Consider the following 19,165-nt stretch of genomic DNA (forward strand, 5'->3'; position numbering starts at 1 on the left):
TAGACTTAGCTTTAGGGGTTAATACAGTTATAGTAGCGGTGTGGTCCGGTCGTCAGATTAGGGGTTAATAAGTGTAGGTAAGGTAGCGGCGACGTTGGGGGGGCAGATTAGGGGGTAATAAATATAATATAGGTGTCGGCGATGTTAGGGGCAGCAGATTAGGGGTTCATAGGGATAATGTAGGTTGCGGCGGTGTCCGGAGCGGAAGATTAGGGGTTAATTGTGTAATGCAGGTGTCAGCGATAGCGGGGTGGCAGATTAGGGGTTAATAAGTGTAAGATTAGGGGTGTTTAGACTCGGGGTACATGTTAGGGTGTTAGTTGCAGACTTAGAGAGTGTTTCCCCATAGGAAACAATGGGGCTGCGTTAGGAGCTGAACGCTGCTTTTTTGCAGGCGTTAGGTTTTTTTTTCAGCCCAAACTGCCCCATTGTTTCCTATGGGGGAATCGTGCACAAGCACGTTTTTCCAGCTAGCTGCTACCGTAAGCAACGCTGGTATTGAGAGTTGAAGTGGCGGTAAATATGCCTGTACGCTCCCTTTTTGGAGACTAACGCAGCCCTTCAGAGAACTCTAAATACCAGCGTTGTTTAGAAGCAGTGCTAGAAAAAAAAGACGCGTAGCTAACGCACCCCTTTGGCCGCAAAACTCTAAATCTAGCCGTATGTTTGTTCTTTTCATTATTAAGCTGCTGTTATTTCTTCAGCTCAATTATGTGGCATTTATTTATTATATTTTATGCTAATAATGTTTCTACATGTACAATGACATTTATTGTTTTTACTTACTGAGTTCATGTACTTGATTTCATTTGCAAACATCACGTTATTGCTTTTATCATAAAAGGTTATTTATGACTGCTATTATGCCTTTAAATAAACTTACTAGGTCTTTTCAAAATTGTTAAGATTTAATTCATTTTGTTCTGACCGACAGCATACTTAAGTTTATTCTACTGATGAAGGTTTTCTTTGGTTCAAAGGATCCTGTATCAGAGACAGTTTTCTTAAAAATTCTCCTTATTTCTTATTTGAACATTCTTTGTTAAAGGGACATTAAACCCAATTGTTTTCTTTCATGATTTAGAAAGAGCATGCCATTTTAAACAACTTTCTAATTTACTTCTATTGTCTAATTTACTTCATTCTCTTGATATACTTTGCTGAAAAGCATATCTAGATAGGCTCAGTAGCTGCTGATTGGTTGCTGCACATAGATGCCTCGTCTGATTGGCTCACCCATGTGCATTGTTATTTCTTTAACAAAGGATATCTAAAGAATGAAGCAAATTAGATAATAGAAGTAAAATGGAATGTTGTTTAATATTGTATTCTCTATCTGAATAATGAAATCATTTTTTTGGGTTTAGTATCCCTTTAAGGAAAATTTGTTATTTTTAGCTTTTAGGAGCTTAGTCCTCCTATTAACTATCAGCTAGATTACGAGTTTTTGTCGGTAAGGCTTATGGTGTTAACAAGCAGTTTATGCTCACTGCTCACCTACAAACAATGCTGGTATTACAGGGTTTTTTAAACCCGGCGTTAGCCGCAAAAAAGTGAGCGGAGAGCAAAATTTAGCTCCACATCTCACCTCAATACCTTTGTTGCTTACGGTAGCGGTGAGCTGGCAAAACGTGTTTGTGCACGATTTCCCCATAGGAATCAATGGGGCAGATTCGGTTGAAAAAAACAGCGTTCAGCTCCTAACGCAGCCCCATTGATTCCTATGGGGAAATATTATTATTATTATTATCGGTTATTTGTAGAGCGCCAACAGATTCCGCAGCGCTAAATACTTTTTATGTCTACACCCAACACCCTAACATGAACCCCGAGTCTAAACACCACTAATCTTACACTTATTAACCCCTGATATGCCGACCCTGACATCGCCTACACCTGCTTTATATTATTAACCCCTAATCTGCCGCTCCGGACACCGCCGCCATCTACATTATACTAATGAACCCCTAATCTGCTTAGTCCTCCTATTAACTATCGGCTAGATTACGAGTTTTTGTCGGTAAGACTTGTGGTGTTAACGAGCAGTTTATGCTCACCGCTCACCTACAAACAATGCTGGTATTACAGGTTTTTTTAAGCCCGGCGTTAGCCGCAAAAAAGTGAGCGGAGAGCAAAATTTAGCTCCACATCTCACCTCAATACCTTCGTTGTTTACGGTAGCGGTGAGCTGGCAAAACGTGCTTGTGCACAATTTCCCCATATGAATCAATGGGGCAGATTCGGCTGAAAAAAAACAGCGTTCAGCTCCTAACGCAGCCCCATTGATTCCTACGGGGAAATACTTTTTATGTCTACACCCTAACATGAACCCTGAGTCTAAACACCCCTAATCTTACACTTATTAACCCCTAATATGCCGACCCCGACATCGCCGACACCTGCTTTATAATATTAACCCCTAATCTGCCGCTCCAGACACCGCCGCCACCTACATTATACTAATGAACCCCTAATCTGCTGCTCCCAACATCGCCAAACCCTACATTATATTTATTAACCCCTAATCTGCTGCCCCCAATCTCGCCGCAACCTAAATACATTTATTAACCCCTAATCTGCCGCCCCCAACATCGCCACCACTATAATAAATATGTTAACCCCTAAACCTAAGTCTAACCATAACCCTAACACCCCCCTAACTTAAATATAATTTAAAATAATCTAAATAAAATTACTACAATTAAATAAATTATTCCTATTTGAAACTAAATACTTACCTATAAAATAAACCCTAAGCTAGCTACAATATAACTAATAATTACATTGTAGCTATTTCAGAGTTTATTTTAATTTTACAGGCAACTTTGTATTTATTTTAACTAGGTACAATAGTTATTAAATAGTTATTCACTATTTAATAACTTCCTAGTTAAAATAAATACAAAAGTACCTGTAAAATAAAACCTAACCTACGTTACAATTACACCTAACACTACACTATAATTAAATTAATTACCTAAACTAACTACAATTAATTACAATTAAATAATCTAAAGTACGAAAGAAACCCCCCCCCACTAAATTACAGAAAATAATTACAAGAATTTTAAACTAATTACACCTAATCTAATCCCCCTAATAAAATAAAAAAGCCCTCCAAAATAAAAAAAAAAACCCTACCCTATACTAAATTATAAATAGCCATTAAAAGGGCCTTTTGCGGGGCATTGCCCCAAAGTAATCAGCTCTTTTACCTGTAAAAAAAAATACAATACCCACCCCAACATTACAACCCACCACCCACACACCCAACCCTACTGTAAAACCCACCCAATCCCCCCTTAATAAAACCTAACACTAACCCCTTGAAGATCACCCTACCCTGAGACGTCTTCTCTCAACCGGGCAGAAGTGGTCTCCAGATGGCCAGAAGTCTTCATCCGATCCGGGCAGAAGAGGTCCTCCAGATGGCCTGAAGTCTTCATCCAGGCGGCATCTTCTATCTTCATCCATCCGGAGCGGAGCGGGTCCATCTTCAAGACATCCGACGCGGAGCATCCTTCCAGGCCGACGACTACCCGACAAATGAATATTCCTTTAAATGACGTCATCCAAGATGGCGTCCCTTGAATTCCGATTGGCTGATAGAATTCTATCAGCCAATCGGAATTAAGGTAGGAAAAATCCTAATGGCTGATGCAATCAGCCAATAGGATTGAGCTTGCATTCTATTGGCTGTTACAATCAGCCAATAGAATGCAAGCTCAATCCTATTGGCTGATTGGATCAGCCAATAGGATTGAACTTTAATCCTATTGGCTGATTGCATCAGCCAATAGGAATTTTCCTACCTTAATTCCGATTGGCTGATAGAATTCTATCAGCCAATCGGAATTCAAGGGACGCCATCTTGGATGACGTCATTTAAAGGAATATTTGTTCGTCGGGTAATCGTCGGCCTGGAAGGATGCTCCGCGTCGGATGTCTTGAAGATGGACCCGCTCCGGATGGAGGAAGATAGAAGATGCCGTCTGGATGAAGACTTCTGGCCGTCTGGAGGACCTCTTCTGCCCGGATTGGATGAAGACTTCTGGCCGTCTGGAGGACCACTTCTGCCCGGTTGGGTGAAGACGTCTCAAGGTAGGGTGATCTTCAAGGGGTTAGTGTTAGGTTTTATTAAGGGGGGATTGGGTGGGTTTTAGGGTTGGGTGTGTGGGTGGTGGGTTTTAATGTTGGGGGGATGTCATTATATTTTATAGGTAAAAGAGCTGATTTTTTGGGGGCAATGCCCCGCAAAAGGCCCTTTTAAGGGCTATTTGTAATTTGGTATAGGGTAGGGATTTTTTTATTTTATTAGGGGGATTAGATTAGGTGTAATTAGTTTAAAATTCTTGTAATTATTTTATTATTTTCTGTAATTTAGTGTTTTTTTTTTCTTACTTTAGTTTAATTTAATTGTAATTAATTGTAGTTAGTTTAGGTAATTAATTTAATTATAGTGTAGTGTTAGGTGTAATTATAATGTAGGTTAGGTTTTATTTTACAGGTACTTTTGTATTTGTTTTAACTAGGAAGTTATTAAATAGTTAATAACTATTTAATAACTATTGTACCTATTTAAAATAAATACAAAGATGCCTATAAAATAAAAATAAACCCTGAGATAGCTAAAATGTAATTATTAGTTATATTGTAGCTAGCTTAGGGTTTATTTTATAGGTAGGTATTTAGTTTTAAATAGGAATTATTTATTTAATTGTAGTAATTTTATTTAGATTATTTTAAATTATATTTAAGTTAGGGGGGTGTTAGGGTTAGACTTAGATTTAGGAGTTAACATATTTATTATAGTGGCGGCGACGTTGGGGGCGGCAGATTTAGGGGTTAATAAATGTAGGTAGGTGGCGGCAATGTTAGGGACGGCAGATTAGAGGTTAATAAAATTTAACTAGTGTTTGTGAGGCGGGAGTGCGACGGTTTAGGGGTTAATATGTTTATTGAAGTTGCGGCGATGTCTGGTCGGCAGATTAGGGGTTAAAAATATTATTTTAGTGTTTGCTATATGGGGGGGGCCTCGGTTTAGGGGTTAATAGGTAGTTTATGGGTGTTAGTGTACTTTTTAGCACTTTAGTTAAGTTTTATGTTACGGCGTTAGCCCATAAAACTCTTAACTACTGACTTTTAAATGCGGTAGGAGTCTTGACAGGAGAGGGTCTACCGCTCACTTTTTCCAAGACTCGTAATACCGGCGTTAGGAAAATCCCATTGAAAAGATAGGATACGCAATTGACGTAAGGGGATTTGCGGTATGCTTGAGTCGCGGAAAAAAAGTGAGCGGTACACCTGTACCTGCCAGACTCATAATACCAGCGGGCGTTAAAAAGCAGCATTGGGGCCTTTCAACGCTGCTTTTTAAGGCTAACGCAAGACTCATAATCTAGGCGTATGTTTTTTTTAAAATCTGGATTTTAAGATTTAAATTTTGCTCCTGAGGCCTTTTCCTATTCAAGATACTATCTGTATTATATTATAAAGAATGGTTTATCCTGATTCCCTTTTGGGACTGTACTACTATTTCTATGGAAATTGGTACTTATTTTTAGGATTCTTTAGAGCTTTGAATATAACCTTAGTAGAGCATATTCATGTACTTTTTATATTTTCAGCTCAGCTTTATCTGTGGCTGACATTACTGTTTTTTTCAACCTTTTTGTTGTTGAACAGTTAGCATAAGCAGTTTTAGATTCTCAAGTATATAACTCTGTTTATTTACTTCTGATGTATTCATTTTATTATGTTTACTATATCTATAATTATGATTTCAAATATTTTTTTTTTATCTCTAGCTTGTTTGGATAATAATTTGTTTGATTTCTATTATCTCCATTATTTGGAGGTTTAGAGTTTTTTCTGCCCTTCTTTTAGTCCGGTGATGTAGTTCAGTTGGTGAATGTCCTGACTACAAACGCTTATTTTAGATCCAAGGGTCATAGATTCATATCCCGGCAGGGTTAATACAGCCCTTCGGCCTTTTGAGGTCAATTTATTGTGTACCTTTTATTTGGGTAATAATAACAACTGTTTTTATCAGCTGCCAATTTGGTTAACTCAGAGTGTAAGCACTGAAAAAGCGTTTTTTTGTATCCTGGGAGAAAAACGCTATGTGATTACTAGTTATTAGTCTGCATGAAGGTGTGGTTCTCAAATCATTCCTTCTGGTGGGGGGCAGATTAGATTGTTTTTGGATGAACTCAGTCCAAAATCTATATTATTCTTAGGGTTTGAATAGATTTTTAGAATGAGACATTCTATGGGAAGAATCTTTCTTTCTCCGTACACTCTAAATTTTTTTCAGGAGTGATTATACCTGTTCTTTATCAGGAACAGGGATTGGGTTTCTATTCAATTCTATTCTTTGTCCCAAAGAAGAAAGGTTTATTCAGTCCAATCTTGGATCTGAAAACTTTATATTGTTTTGTTAGAGTCCCAACTTTCAAGTTGGCGATTATAAGGACTATTATGACTTTTTGTTCAGCAAGGTCATTTCATGTCCACTCCATTTTACAGGATGTTTATCCTCATATTTTATTATATTCAGACCACTCGTGGATTATTTTTTTTCGATAAGCTTTACCAATTTGTCGTTTTTCCATTTGATCTAGCAACAGCTTTATGAATCTTTTCAAAGGTTCTGGGTGCCCTTCTTTCTGTAATAAGACAGTAGGGTATTGTGGTGTTTCCTTATTTGGATGGTATCTTTGTATTAGCTTAATCTTTTTTTTTTATTGGACTCTCTCATGAATCAACTAGTTTTGTTTCTTCAAGACATGGTTAGAGGATTTAATTTACCTAAGAGTTTTGTGATTCCTCAGACAAGGGTCACCTCTCTTTGGGTTTCTAGATGGATTCTGTGTTCATGTCTTTGTCTTTATCGGATAAAAGTCAATTGTAATTGGCGTTAGCCTGTCTAACTTACAGTCTAGAACATTCCTTTCAGTGGCTATGTGCATGGAAGTTTTAGGTCTCATAACTGCAGCATCAAGCATGGTTCCCTTTGTTCGTTTTTCATCTGAGACCTCTTTTTGCTTTGCATATTGAATCAATGGTACAGGGATTGTTTTCATGTATCACAGTTGATATTCTTAAATCCTAACACTCTACTCTCTCTGTTTTGGTGATTAGACTATCATCGTTTTATTCAGGGGGCCTCCTTTTGTTCGTCCTTCCTGGACTGTATTCTTAATTGATGCAAGTCTTACAGGTTGGGGAGCTGTCTGAGGGTCTCTGACAGCACAAGGGATTTGGAAACTTCAAGAGGCGAGGTTTCCAATCGATATTTTAGAACTCAGTGTTATTTTCAGAGCTCTTTTTAGGAGAGAACTTGTGGCATATGTCAATCCTCAGAAAAGGGACTTGTCGTTCCTTAGCAATTAAGAAGTATCTTGAATACGTTCTTAGATGGAATTCATCTCCTGTCTAATTTCTACGATTTTTATCTCAGGTTTAGACATTTGGGAGGTGGATTATCTCAGCCATCAGTCTTTACATCCGGGAAAGTGGTATCTCTATACAGATGTTTGTTTTCTCAATTTCCCAGGTACATTTTCAGGTCCAGGGATCCTCAGGCGGAAATGTTGGATGCATTAACAGTGTCTTGGTTTTGCAACCTGACTACATCTTTCCGCCTCTGTTTTTTTCTTCCAAGGGTGATTACCAAGATCATATTGGAACAGTCTCATGTGATTCATAGCATCAGCATGGCCTCACAGGTTTGGTATATGGATCTTGTTCGGATGTCCAGTTGCCATCCTTGGCCGCTTTCTCTTTGACCAGCCCTCTTGTTTTAGGGGCTATTTTTCCATCGGGATCTCAAATTACTTATTTGATGGTATGGAAATTAATTAGTGTTTAGTCATAGAGGTTTCTCTGACTCAGCTTTTATCACTATGTTGCAGGCTTATAAGTCTGTTTCAAGGAACTTGTATTATCAGGTTTGGAAAACCTATATTTTATGGTGTTCTTCTCATAAATTCTCTTGGCATTCTTTTAGAATTCCTAGGATTTTACAGGGACAAATCTCTGTTCTTTCTGTTTTATTTCTTAGAAAGATTGTTTAAACTTCCTGATATTCACTGTTTTGTCCAGGCTTTGGTTGGTATCAAGCCTGTTCATTTATTAATTTGTCCTTTTTAGAGTCTTATTTGGTTTAAAGATTTTGCAGACTCTTTCTTTTGAGCCTATATTTTCTTTGAAGATTATCTACTTTCTTGGAAAGTGTTGTGTATTTTGACTATCTCTACATCTACAAGAGTTTCTGATTTATCAGCTCTCTCTTGTTTGTCTCCTTATCTGATTTTTTCATCTAGATAAGTTGTTTTGTGGACTTTTTTTCCTAAGGTTGTGAATTTGAACAAAATTAGTAGAGATATTGTTGTTCCTTCTTTGTGTCCTAATCCTAAAGAATTCTTTGAGAGTTCTTTACATCCTTTGGATGTGGTAAGAGCTTTATAATTCTATATTGAGGTTACTAGGATTTCGGAAGACTTCTAGTCTGTTTGTTGTTTTTCTTTTTCCAGAGAAGGTTAGAAAGCCTTTGCCATTTCTTTGGCATTCTCGTTAAAGCTTTTGTTTTTCAAGGCTTATTTGGAGGCAGGGCAGGCTCCGCCTCAGAGATTTACAGTTCATTCTACTAAGTTCAGTCGCCATTTCTTAGGCTTTTTCAGAATGAAGCTTGGGTTGATCAAATTTGCAAATCAGTAATTTGGTCTTCTTTGCATACTTTTACCATTTTGATGTATTTGCTGAAGCAGTCTTTGGTAGAAAAGTTCTTCAGGCAGCTGTCTCAGTTTGATTCTACTGCTTTTGATTTAAGTTTTTTTAAGAAAAACTTAATTATTTTGTGGATTTAATTTCTCAATGGAAATAGCTGTTATTTTATCCCTCCCTCTCTAGTGACTATTCTGTGGACTTCCACATCTTAGGTATTTCTATCCTATATGTAACTAGCTCATGGACTCTTGCCAATTACATGAAAGAAAACATTATTTGTGCAAGAACTTACCTGATAAATTAATTTCTTTCATATTGGCAAGAGTCCATGAGGCCCGCCCTTTTTATGGTGGTTATGTTTTTTTGTATAAAAGCACAAATATATTTCCAGTTCCTCTTTTTCTATGCTTTTTTACTCCTTTTTGTTATCACCTCACTACTTGGCTATTCGTTAAACTGAGTTGTGGCTGTGGTGGGAGGTGTATTTATAGGCATTTGAGGTTTGGGAAACGTTGCCCCCTCCTGGTAGGAATGTATATCCCATATGTCACTAGCTCATGGACTCTTGCCAATATGAAAGAAATTAATTTATCAGGTAAGTTCTTACATAAATTATGTTTTCTGAACAAAAGGGACCCAAGATAATCTTTTACTACCATTAGTCTTATGATTGCAGTAGTTGTGTAAATAATGTCAGTGAGAAACCCAAAGTTTATGAAAAATTAAAATTTTTATTTAATAAGATTGCATTTGGCGGCAAAAAAGTGGTATAAAATATACCAAAATGGGCCCAGATCAACACATTGGGTTGTCTACTAAAATATAAATATGTGTATGTGTATATATATATATATATATTATAGGTAAATAAAAAAAATACAAGGTATATTAAATAGGTAGAGCGCATTTAAGGAAACCTCTAATATTTACTGCTCAATGGCAGCTAATATAACTGCTTGCTAATCTTGTAACATGCAAAACATTTTTAGCATTTTTGCTATCACTCCAGATAGCAAAAATGCTAAAAAATGTTTGCATGTTACCAGATTAGCAAGCAGTTATATTAGCTGCCATTGAGCAGTAAATATTAGAGGTTTCCTTAAATGCGCTCTACCTATTTAATACACCATAGAATTGAGCTGGGCTATTATGAGTATGTTGAATACATTTACTGTTCCATCAGAATTGCAATAAGGGCATAGTGTTGAAAGTGATGTCACAGGAAAGTGTTATTATTGTAAGAGCAACTCAAACTTTTGTTTTTCTCTACAAACTTGAGTATGTTGCTGTATGAAATTACATATTATACACGTCGACTTTCTAAGACTGCCCAAGTAGATAAATACCCTGTTTGGTATAGATATGGACTGTCTCTATAACCCAATATGTGTAAAAAATATTGCTGCATTCCAACTTGATCTTAACGTTCTTGACTAACTTCCTGTTGTCATCCTACAGGAGTACATGGTGTACAGAAAGCATACATATATGCGGCTTGATGGCTCATCCAAGATCTCAGAGAGAAGAGATATGGTGGCTGACTTCCAGAGCAGGTACCGAAACAGAATTAAGTACACAACTCTATATAACGACTAGAGAAGTGTGTGGGAAACGTACAAAAAGAACAAAAGAATATACTTAGTGTAGTTTATTAATTAAACATGGCTGCTGTGTGGAATCAAGTCAATAAAAGGGTGTACTCACTTGATCCAACCTCAGGTCTCAATTATCCCTTATATGTAACCAGAACGTAACCAGCATTTTTAACTTGATCATATTTACCAATAATAATTAATCCCTATTATTTAAAAGAATAAGACAAGATTAAAAACCATGAGTCATTGTAGTGCTGTATAATTACAGACAGAGTTATCCTGTGTGTATCCACCTGCTCTGCTGTAATAAATAGAAATAAAGTCTGATATTACCTGAAATCCAATGATGATTCGCTCATTTACTGAATTATTATATTCTGGGGGGACATTTTTTCAAGCTACATTTGCAGCTACTTAGAGCTTGTCATGTGAGCTCACAAGTGAGCTGGCAACCCCAAATTTAAGAATCTGCTTATTATCCTCTTCTGCACCTCACAGGTAGCTGAGATAAATTACACCAAACTCACTCATTAGGGGTTATAAACAGACACAATGTTATAATTCTAATTTTGCTGACTGGTCATACCTGTCTGTGTTAGCAATGAATCTGGTCAGGGGACTAATATAATGACATGGACTATATTTTGTTATATAAGCTTATATTCAAAATAAAAAATATTCTCCTCTTTGTGAGTTAAAAAAATGCTTAAAATATTTTTTCTTCTCTATATAATTTAGGACAGACATCTTCGTTTTTCTGCTTAGCACCAGAGCCGGAGGACTGGGCATTAACCTCACAGCTGCTGATACGGTAATGGTTTCTGAGCATAAAAGTAAAAGCTTTGCAAGTTCACTCTCTTTGTCTGTATAATTCTAGAATATAAATTGTGTGGTTTTTGCCATGCATTTAGTTCAATAACCATAACAGTCGCACAGATTCATAAAACAGCCTAATACAGTGGGGCAAAAAAGTATTTAGTCAGCCACAAATTGTGCAAGTTCTCCCACTTAAGAAGATGAGAGAGGCCTGTAATTTCATAGGTATACCTCAACAAAATGTGGAAACAAATCCAGACAATCACATTGTCTGATTTGGAAAGAATTTATTTGCAAATTATGATGGAAAATAAGTATTTGGTCAATATCAAAAGTTCATCTCAATACTTTGTTATATATCCTTTGTTGGCAATGACAGAGGTCAAACGTTTTCTGTAAGTCTTCACAAGGTTGTCACACACTGTTGCGGGTATGTTGGCCCATTCCTGCATGCAGATCTCCTCTAGAGCAGGGATGTTTTGGGGCTATCGCTGGGCAACACGGACTTTCGACTCCCTCCAAAGGTTTTCTATGGGGTTGAGATCTGGAGACTGGCTAGGCCACTCCAGGACCTTGAAATGCTTCTTACGAAGCCACTCCTTCGTTGCCCGGGCGGTGTGTTTGGGATCATTGTCATGCTGAAAGACTCAGCCACGTTTCATCTTCAATGCCCTTGCTGATGGAAGGAGGTTTGAACTCAAAATCTCATGATACATGGCCCCATTCATTCTTTCTAGTACACGGATCAGTCGTCCTGTTCCCTTTGCAGAGAAACAGCCCCAAAGCATGATATTGCCACCCCCATGCTGCACAGTAGGTATGGTGTTCTTTGGTTGCAATTTAGTATTCTCTCTCCTCCAAACACGACGAGTTGTGTTTCTACCAAACAGTTCTACTTTGGTTTCATCTGACCATATGACATTCTCCCAATCCACTTTTGGATTATTCAAATGCTCTCTAGCATACTTCAGACGGGCCCGGACATGTACTGGCTTAAGCAGGGGGACATGTCTAGCACTGCAGGATCTGAGTCCCTGGCGGCGTAGTGTGTTACTGATGGTAGCCTTTGTTACGTTGGTCCCAGCTCTCTGCAGGTCTTTCACTAGGTCCCCCCGTGTGGTTCTGGGATGTTTGCTCACCGTTCTTGTGATCATTTGACCCCATGGGGTGAGATCTTGCGTGGAGTCCCAGATCGAGGGAGATTATCATTAGTCTTGTATGTCTTCCATTTTCTAATTATTGCTCCCACAGTTGATTTCTTCACACCAAGCTGCTTGCCTATTGCAGATTCAGTCTTCCCAGCCTGGTGCAGGTCTACAATTTTGTTTCTGTGTCCTTCGACAGCTCTTTGGTCTTCACCATAGTGGAGTTTGGAGTGTGACTGTTTGAGGTTGTGGACAGGTGTCTTTTATACTGATAACAAGTTCAAACAGGTGCCATTAATACAGGTAATGTGTGGAGGACAGAGGAGCCTCTTAAAGAAGAAGATACAGGTCTGTGAGAGCCAGAAATCTTGCTTGTTTGTAGGTGACCAAATACTTATTTTCCACCATAATATGCAAATAAATTCTTTCCAAATCAGACAATGTGATTGTCTGGATTTGTTTCCACATTTTGTCTCTCATAGTTGAGGTATACCTATGATGAAACGTACAGGCCTCTCTCATCTTCTTAAGTGGGAGAACTTGCACAATTGGTGGCTGACTAAATACTTTTTTGCCCCACTGTATGTTCCAGAGCTTTATAATAACGTGACGTGCAGTTCCTGATGTAGGGGATAGCAGACAAATGCAGATTTTAATGATTTCTTTGTTCTAGCAAAGAGGATCTTATCTGTTACTGAATCTAATTAGCCACATTTATTTTTTTTAAAGGTCATATTCTATGACAGCGACTGGAATCCAACTGTAGATCAGCAGGCCATGGACAGAGCTCATCGTCTGGGCCAAACAAAGCAGGTCACTGTATACCGGCTTATCTGCAAGGGCACTATAGAAGAACGTATACTGCAGAGGGCCAAAGAGAAGAGTGAGGTAAGTCTGTGGTGAATTTGTTTCATCTCCAGCAATGTAAACTTTTTTTCATGATAAGAGCAATCAAATTGTGGAACATCTTACCTAAGGAGGTAGTGAATGCCAATACCTTAGATAAATGTTAAAATGGCTAAGATATATCTCTGGTTATAAACAGTATTCAGGAATATAAATGCTTGTGTTAAATGGGTCACCTTTCTAATTGTATTAATGTAAGCTCAATTGCCAGCTTCTTTAGTGTAAATTGGGTAGTCTCTGTATAGACTGAACTCGATGGACTTCTGTCTTCTTTCAACCTCATCTACTATGTTACTTTGTAATCTAAATGTTTTTTAATAACATTTTTTTTTAATTTTTAAACTTATCTGTAATTAGTACAAAATCTACAGCTTGAAGCTACCATTGGTTAGTTCAGCTTATTCTTAAGAATCATATAAAGTGTTCTACCTTATGCAGTGGACAGGTAGAAAACATTTTCTCCCCTTTAATGTATCCCTAATGGTCCATTTTACTTGCTGGAGTTTATATACCTTTATTTTTTTAATTTAAATATCTGCGTTTGACTGTAGAAACCACCACCTACACTAAACACATAAATAATAAACATATTCTCTTTAGAAAAACAATGTAAACTGCGTCAGAAGCACTGATGAATCCCCCAGATATTTGTATCTGAAATATTTGGTTGTGCCCAGTCATAATTAGCATTTCAGTACCTAACCATTTTTGCAAATAAATAACATTAGCAACTCTGCTTTTCCTGAAGGCTCAGCCATTTATATGGGTGATGGTTTTAATGAACAGAACCAATTATTTCAAGTGCAAAATTAAAAACGCGAAGAGAAAATTTTGCATACTTTTAATACACTGGAGTAGGTATCACAAGTCATTTGGAAATATTTTTTATAGTACAGTGTCTTTTTAACACCTCTGAACTTGGTATTTCTTGTGTTGTCTATTAGTGATTTTACCTTCGAAGTCCTGTATGTTTTAAGTGTCCCTCTTACATAGTGAGACACGTAAATTGTGAACAGCCCTTAATTTCACCCGTTTGTTTAATTTTTGTTTACTTTCCTCAAATGTTTTCTAAATCTTCTTTGCTAATGATTAATTAGATTGGAAATTAAATCAGCCTTTCCTCATGTTAAACAGCACAAGTGTCCCTCCTTTTTGCTTTTGCTATTTTATGGTTTTGGTCAAGATTGGGAAGAGCCTTATACCCACCTGGTATTTTAGACTTTGGGATTCCTGTTGAGCTTCTGATTAAAGACCTAGTCTGTGTCATTGATTGCTGTTTGAGGACCCAAGATATGGTAATTTAGGATATACTTATTACAGCTGGAGCTGTAGGGTTGAGACATTATGTACTACTCTGTCAACTATACCATCATAGAATGAACTGAGCACCTCTCTTTACCAATCATGAAGCTCAAACTGTGTTGTATTATTATTATTATTATTATTATTATTATTAAAGCATCTGACTATTAAATGTGACTGCTAACAACTATAGAGTATATATTATCCCTGCCATTTGTTTTTCCTTAAAAATGTATTATGTATATGTTTTCAATAGGTTGTTTTTATTAATGTTGTTTATTGTTGTTTCAAAAAATAATTATTTCCCAACACTTCTGTTTATTTTCAGTATTTTGGACTTTCAGTGATAAGCTGATATATTTAACTATGGCTAAACCTGTATGTAATCAACACATATCCCTTTTTTTTCAGATCCAACGGGTGGTGATTTCTGGTGGAAACTTTAAACCAGATACTCTAAAACCAAAAGAGGTGGTTAGTTTGCTATTAGACGATGAAGAACTCGAGAAGAAATGTAAGTGTAGAATCACAAAGAGAAGAGAATGGAGAGTAGTCAGGTTTTTTTGCATTAAACATATTTTCCTTCATTGTATATAAATTATGAAGTCTTGGTTTTAAAGGGACACTAAACACTAAATACATTTCATGCACCTACCTCTAATTTTTGGTGCTGCCTTTAATGGCAGGTATCTGAAGGGGATTTGCCGCACGTGTACAAACACATCAGCACTAGAATGTAGTGAAAGACAGATTTCAACATGGCAGCACCCATGACGATAGGGAGGCAAGGAATAACCCCAATGCTGTGCTGATAAAATGTATTTAGTATTTTATTCCCCTATAAATTAAGACAATACTTGTCTTGTTTACCATATTATTATTTTCCTTTGTTGAAATAATTGTGTAATTTATATAGTGTCCAAAACATTAATCTGCTTGCTTTACAAGCAAAATTCCGTTACTTGTGTAGTGATTTATAATACAGGAATGAGCTTTGTATTCACCGTAGAATTTGTTTTTAGCTGTATATATTTTATTAAGATATGAAACTACACAGATTTCTGAATCCCTTCTTTTGATATTTGAGACTATATCTGCAATTTTTTTTTCTTTCAGTGCGTTTAAGACAAGAAGAGAAGCGCCAGCAGGAGGAGACAAACAGAGTGAAGGAACGCAAACGGAAGAGGGAGAAATATGCAGAAAAGGTAATTGGAAGCAGTTTTTTCCCCCCAACACACAGTCCAACTACATCTCCCATAGATATTTTATCTTTATCTCTTAGTGACAGTAGATGAAGAAGGAAGTTATAGTGTTATTTGGTTGATATTAATCCACCGCTGCCTGCTACAAGGCCTTAATCAATCAGTTGTTTAAAGCAGCCCCTTGGTCATCTTTACGCACCTTACCAGTTCTGTCTTTTTAGTGTTTTTAACTCTGCTATGGCATTGTAGAGGAGGAAAGATTTATAGTTGTTCATATTACAAGCTCTGTTTATTCGTTTCCTCTTAGAGCTTAGCTGTCCTGCTTATCACTAGACCAGATTGCCTACCCTCATGCAGATGACTTCTGCTACTTTGGTACTGATCCAATAGTAATGAATTATCTCCTCCTTCATGTCCTGTCTCAATGAATGTGAGAGAAAACAGGATTTTTACATTTACCATTAAATCACTTAATTCTTAAGTGACAGCACAAGACTCTCCCTTCATGGTTTAATCTTTTTTGGCTCTTTCTTCACTCATCCTTATTTCCTTCCTAAAATAGGGAGAGTCCACGGCTTTATTCCTTACTGTTGGTAAATACAACACCTGGCCACCAAGAGGAGGCAAAGACACCCCAGCCAAAGGCTTAAATATCCCTCCTACTTCCTCATTACCCCAGCCATTCTTTGCCTTTCGTCACGTTAGGAGGTGGCAGAGAAGTGTCAGAAGATTCGGAGAGTCCTGAAAAAGGGTATCTGCCCTTGAAGATAGGACTGGAGTTTTAAGTTGTCATGTCAACCTCTCAGTGAGAGTATTGATGAAAGTTAGAGTCTGGAGATGCAGGGAAAGTTTTTCTGCTAAACCATCCAGACTACTGCTAACGGCTCCTAAGCAATCAGTGTTGATGAGTTTCACTGCCTGTTTTCTCTCACTCAAGTCCATGTCAGGAGCGCTGCTATAAGACAGTCACACTTTAGAGGCTGTGTTCTGTTCCACAGCATGGATCCTGGAGGTAAGAACATTTAAATTTTTACACATAAAATGCTATAACAGGGTTACAGTGTGGCTCCTTATACCTTGATAGGATCCAGGGTTAATATCCTCTGAAGGGGGTTTATTGAACCAACTGTGATTAATTAATCGGTGTATTAATTATTTACATGCTGTTTTGTGTATTTTTTTCCTAGGCTGATAGACTGTGTGTTTTTAGCTGGAACAAACAGGTTTCACTTTTAAGTTTCACTTTAATTTTTGAAAGTGTTGCACAGCTCCTATTACTTGCTGTACTTGTAATAATAGGGTGAAGTACTGTCTTGCACTCCATGTGACCCGGTGTGGTCTATGTTCATTTCCTCCATTGTCGCTGAGACTTGAACCTGAGGAGAGTGTTTCCTCTGTTAACTGTCTGGTCTAGGAGGTGGTGAGTGCCCCAGCAATTGGGAGTATAAAGGTGTGCAGTTTTCTATAATTTAAAAAAAAAAAAACATATTGATTTTTGTTCTTCTGTGGGTATAACCTGAGCTATGGAGGACTCTGACATGTTAAAAAGGAATTCCTTCTGTACTAAATCATACCTGTTAATTTCCATCTTAATTTCGGAAGAGTCCACAGCTGCATTCCTTACTTGTGGGAAATACTGAATCTGGCCACCAGGAGGAGTCAAAGACACCCCAGCCAAAGGCTTAAATACCTCCCCCACTTCCTCATAACCCCAGTCATTCTTTGTCTTTCGTCACAGGAGGTTGGCAGAGAAGTGTTAGAAGATTTAAGAGTAGTCTCTTATGGAGGGTAGTACTCTTCGAGATGAGACTGGAGTTTTAAGTAGTCCTTTCAGCCTCTCAATGAGAGCATGGATGAAAGTTAGAGTCCGGAGATGCAGGGAGAGTCTTTCTGCGAAACCATCCCGACTCATATTAACAACTCCATAGGCAATCGGCGTTGACGAGTTTCGCTGCCTGCTTTCTTCACTCAAGTCCATGTCAGAAGTGATGCTACTATCTGTCACACTTGAAGGGCCGTGTGCCTGTTCCACGGCGTAGATTCTGGTAAGATCGTTTCATATTTTATACATGTATGATAACGTAAGAAGACAGGGTCACAGTGAGACTCCTTTTATCTGTATAGAATCAAGGGTTAATATCTCCTTAGGGGGATTATTGAACAGGGGGGGAATAATCTTATATGTTTATTTTATGCTGCTTTATGTGTGAGATGTTATGGGCTCATAGGCTGTTATGGAATATACAGGTTTCACTTTCACTTTGAAAGCAATGCAGCTTACAAGCTTGGCGCGCTTTCTCATAGCAGGGACGGTCCTGCATTGTGCACCATGTGATTCATTCCCTTTTTTCCTGACTGGGCATCTATCAGAGAGGAGTCGTACATCTCTGTACTTTCTGGGTCATAGAAGGTGGTGAGTGCCCCAGCCATTGGGGTATAAGGGTTCTATTTTTTGAATAAAATAAGATGTTTTATTTTTCTAGTTCTCCGGTTATTGCACTAGCGATGGAGGATTCTGTTACTTTAGAGGGCACTCCCTCTATTCCTAATGAGTAATTCCTGTTTATATGGTGAGGAGGCCTTAGTTCCGCCCTCTCAATTGTGTTCCATATGCCTTGATAATGTGATAATATCAAACATGTTTGATACCACGGAGCCATCCACCTCTGAGGAGTTGTCGTCCAGTGAGGTGCGTACCCTACATTCTTATATCCCTACACATGCAGTTTTCCCATAGCATTGGTGATCCTCCATCTGGAGGGGGCCTTTTTTCACCAGACATTACTGCGCAGTTCAGGGGGTAGTGTCTGCGGCCTTTAATGCTTTACCTCGCCCTGCTAAGCGCAAACGAAAGGTTACATATTGCACTCCTTCCCAGAGTACATCAGATAATTTATTGGATTTAACTGAGGGTTTTCCGAGGATGAAGTTCTTTCTGAGACTTCAGAGTATGAGCATTCTGGGTCTGAGTCTGCTGCCTCTAAACCTCCGGCTGTGGAGGAACCAGACTTTAGTTTAGGAATTTGCGCTTTCTTCTAAAGGAAGTTTTTGGTGAATTCAGAGATTCCAGAGGCCAAATTGCCTGATGAACCTTTAATTCCTTAATTGGATAGAGTTTGAGGACAGGGTAGTACCTTATCCTTCCCTGCTCCTGTTATGTGGCGAACATTATTAAGAATGAATGGGACAGGATTGGATTCCTTTTCCCCCTCTTCTCCCTTTAACAAATTGTCCCCGGTCCTGGACTCTCAATGGAGTTGTGAGGTTCTGTCCCTAAATGGGATGGCGTTATCTTCACCCTTGCTAAACGTACTACTATCCCGCTTGGGGATAGTTCTTCCTTTGAAGAGCCCATGGATTAAAGATGGAAACTCTGTTCAGAAAGATGTTTCAACATACAAGATATTTGTTTCAACCGGCGACGGCTGTTGCCGCGGTTACTGGAGAAACTACTTCCTGGTGTGACTCT

The 19,165-nt window shown here is 38.0% G+C and overlaps 1 protein-coding gene across 1 annotated transcript in view; it reads left to right on the top strand.

Annotated features, from left to right (window-relative positions):
* The window catches only part of INO80 (INO80 complex ATPase subunit), a 396,744-nt gene that overhangs the window by 294,457 nt on the left and 83,122 nt on the right, over window positions 1-19,165 (top strand). Inside the window, 5 exon segments of the mRNA XM_053711738.1 lie at window positions 10,189-10,283; window positions 11,064-11,136; window positions 13,016-13,174; window positions 14,906-15,008; window positions 15,611-15,699. Of these exon segments, the coding sequence (XP_053567713.1) occupies window positions 10,189-10,283; window positions 11,064-11,136; window positions 13,016-13,174; window positions 14,906-15,008; window positions 15,611-15,699 (519 nt within the window).

This window comes from Bombina bombina, chromosome 1 (assembly GCF_027579735.1).
Source record: "Bombina bombina isolate aBomBom1 chromosome 1, aBomBom1.pri, whole genome shotgun sequence".
Taxonomy (NCBI): Eukaryota; Metazoa; Chordata; class Amphibia; order Anura; family Bombinatoridae; genus Bombina; species Bombina bombina.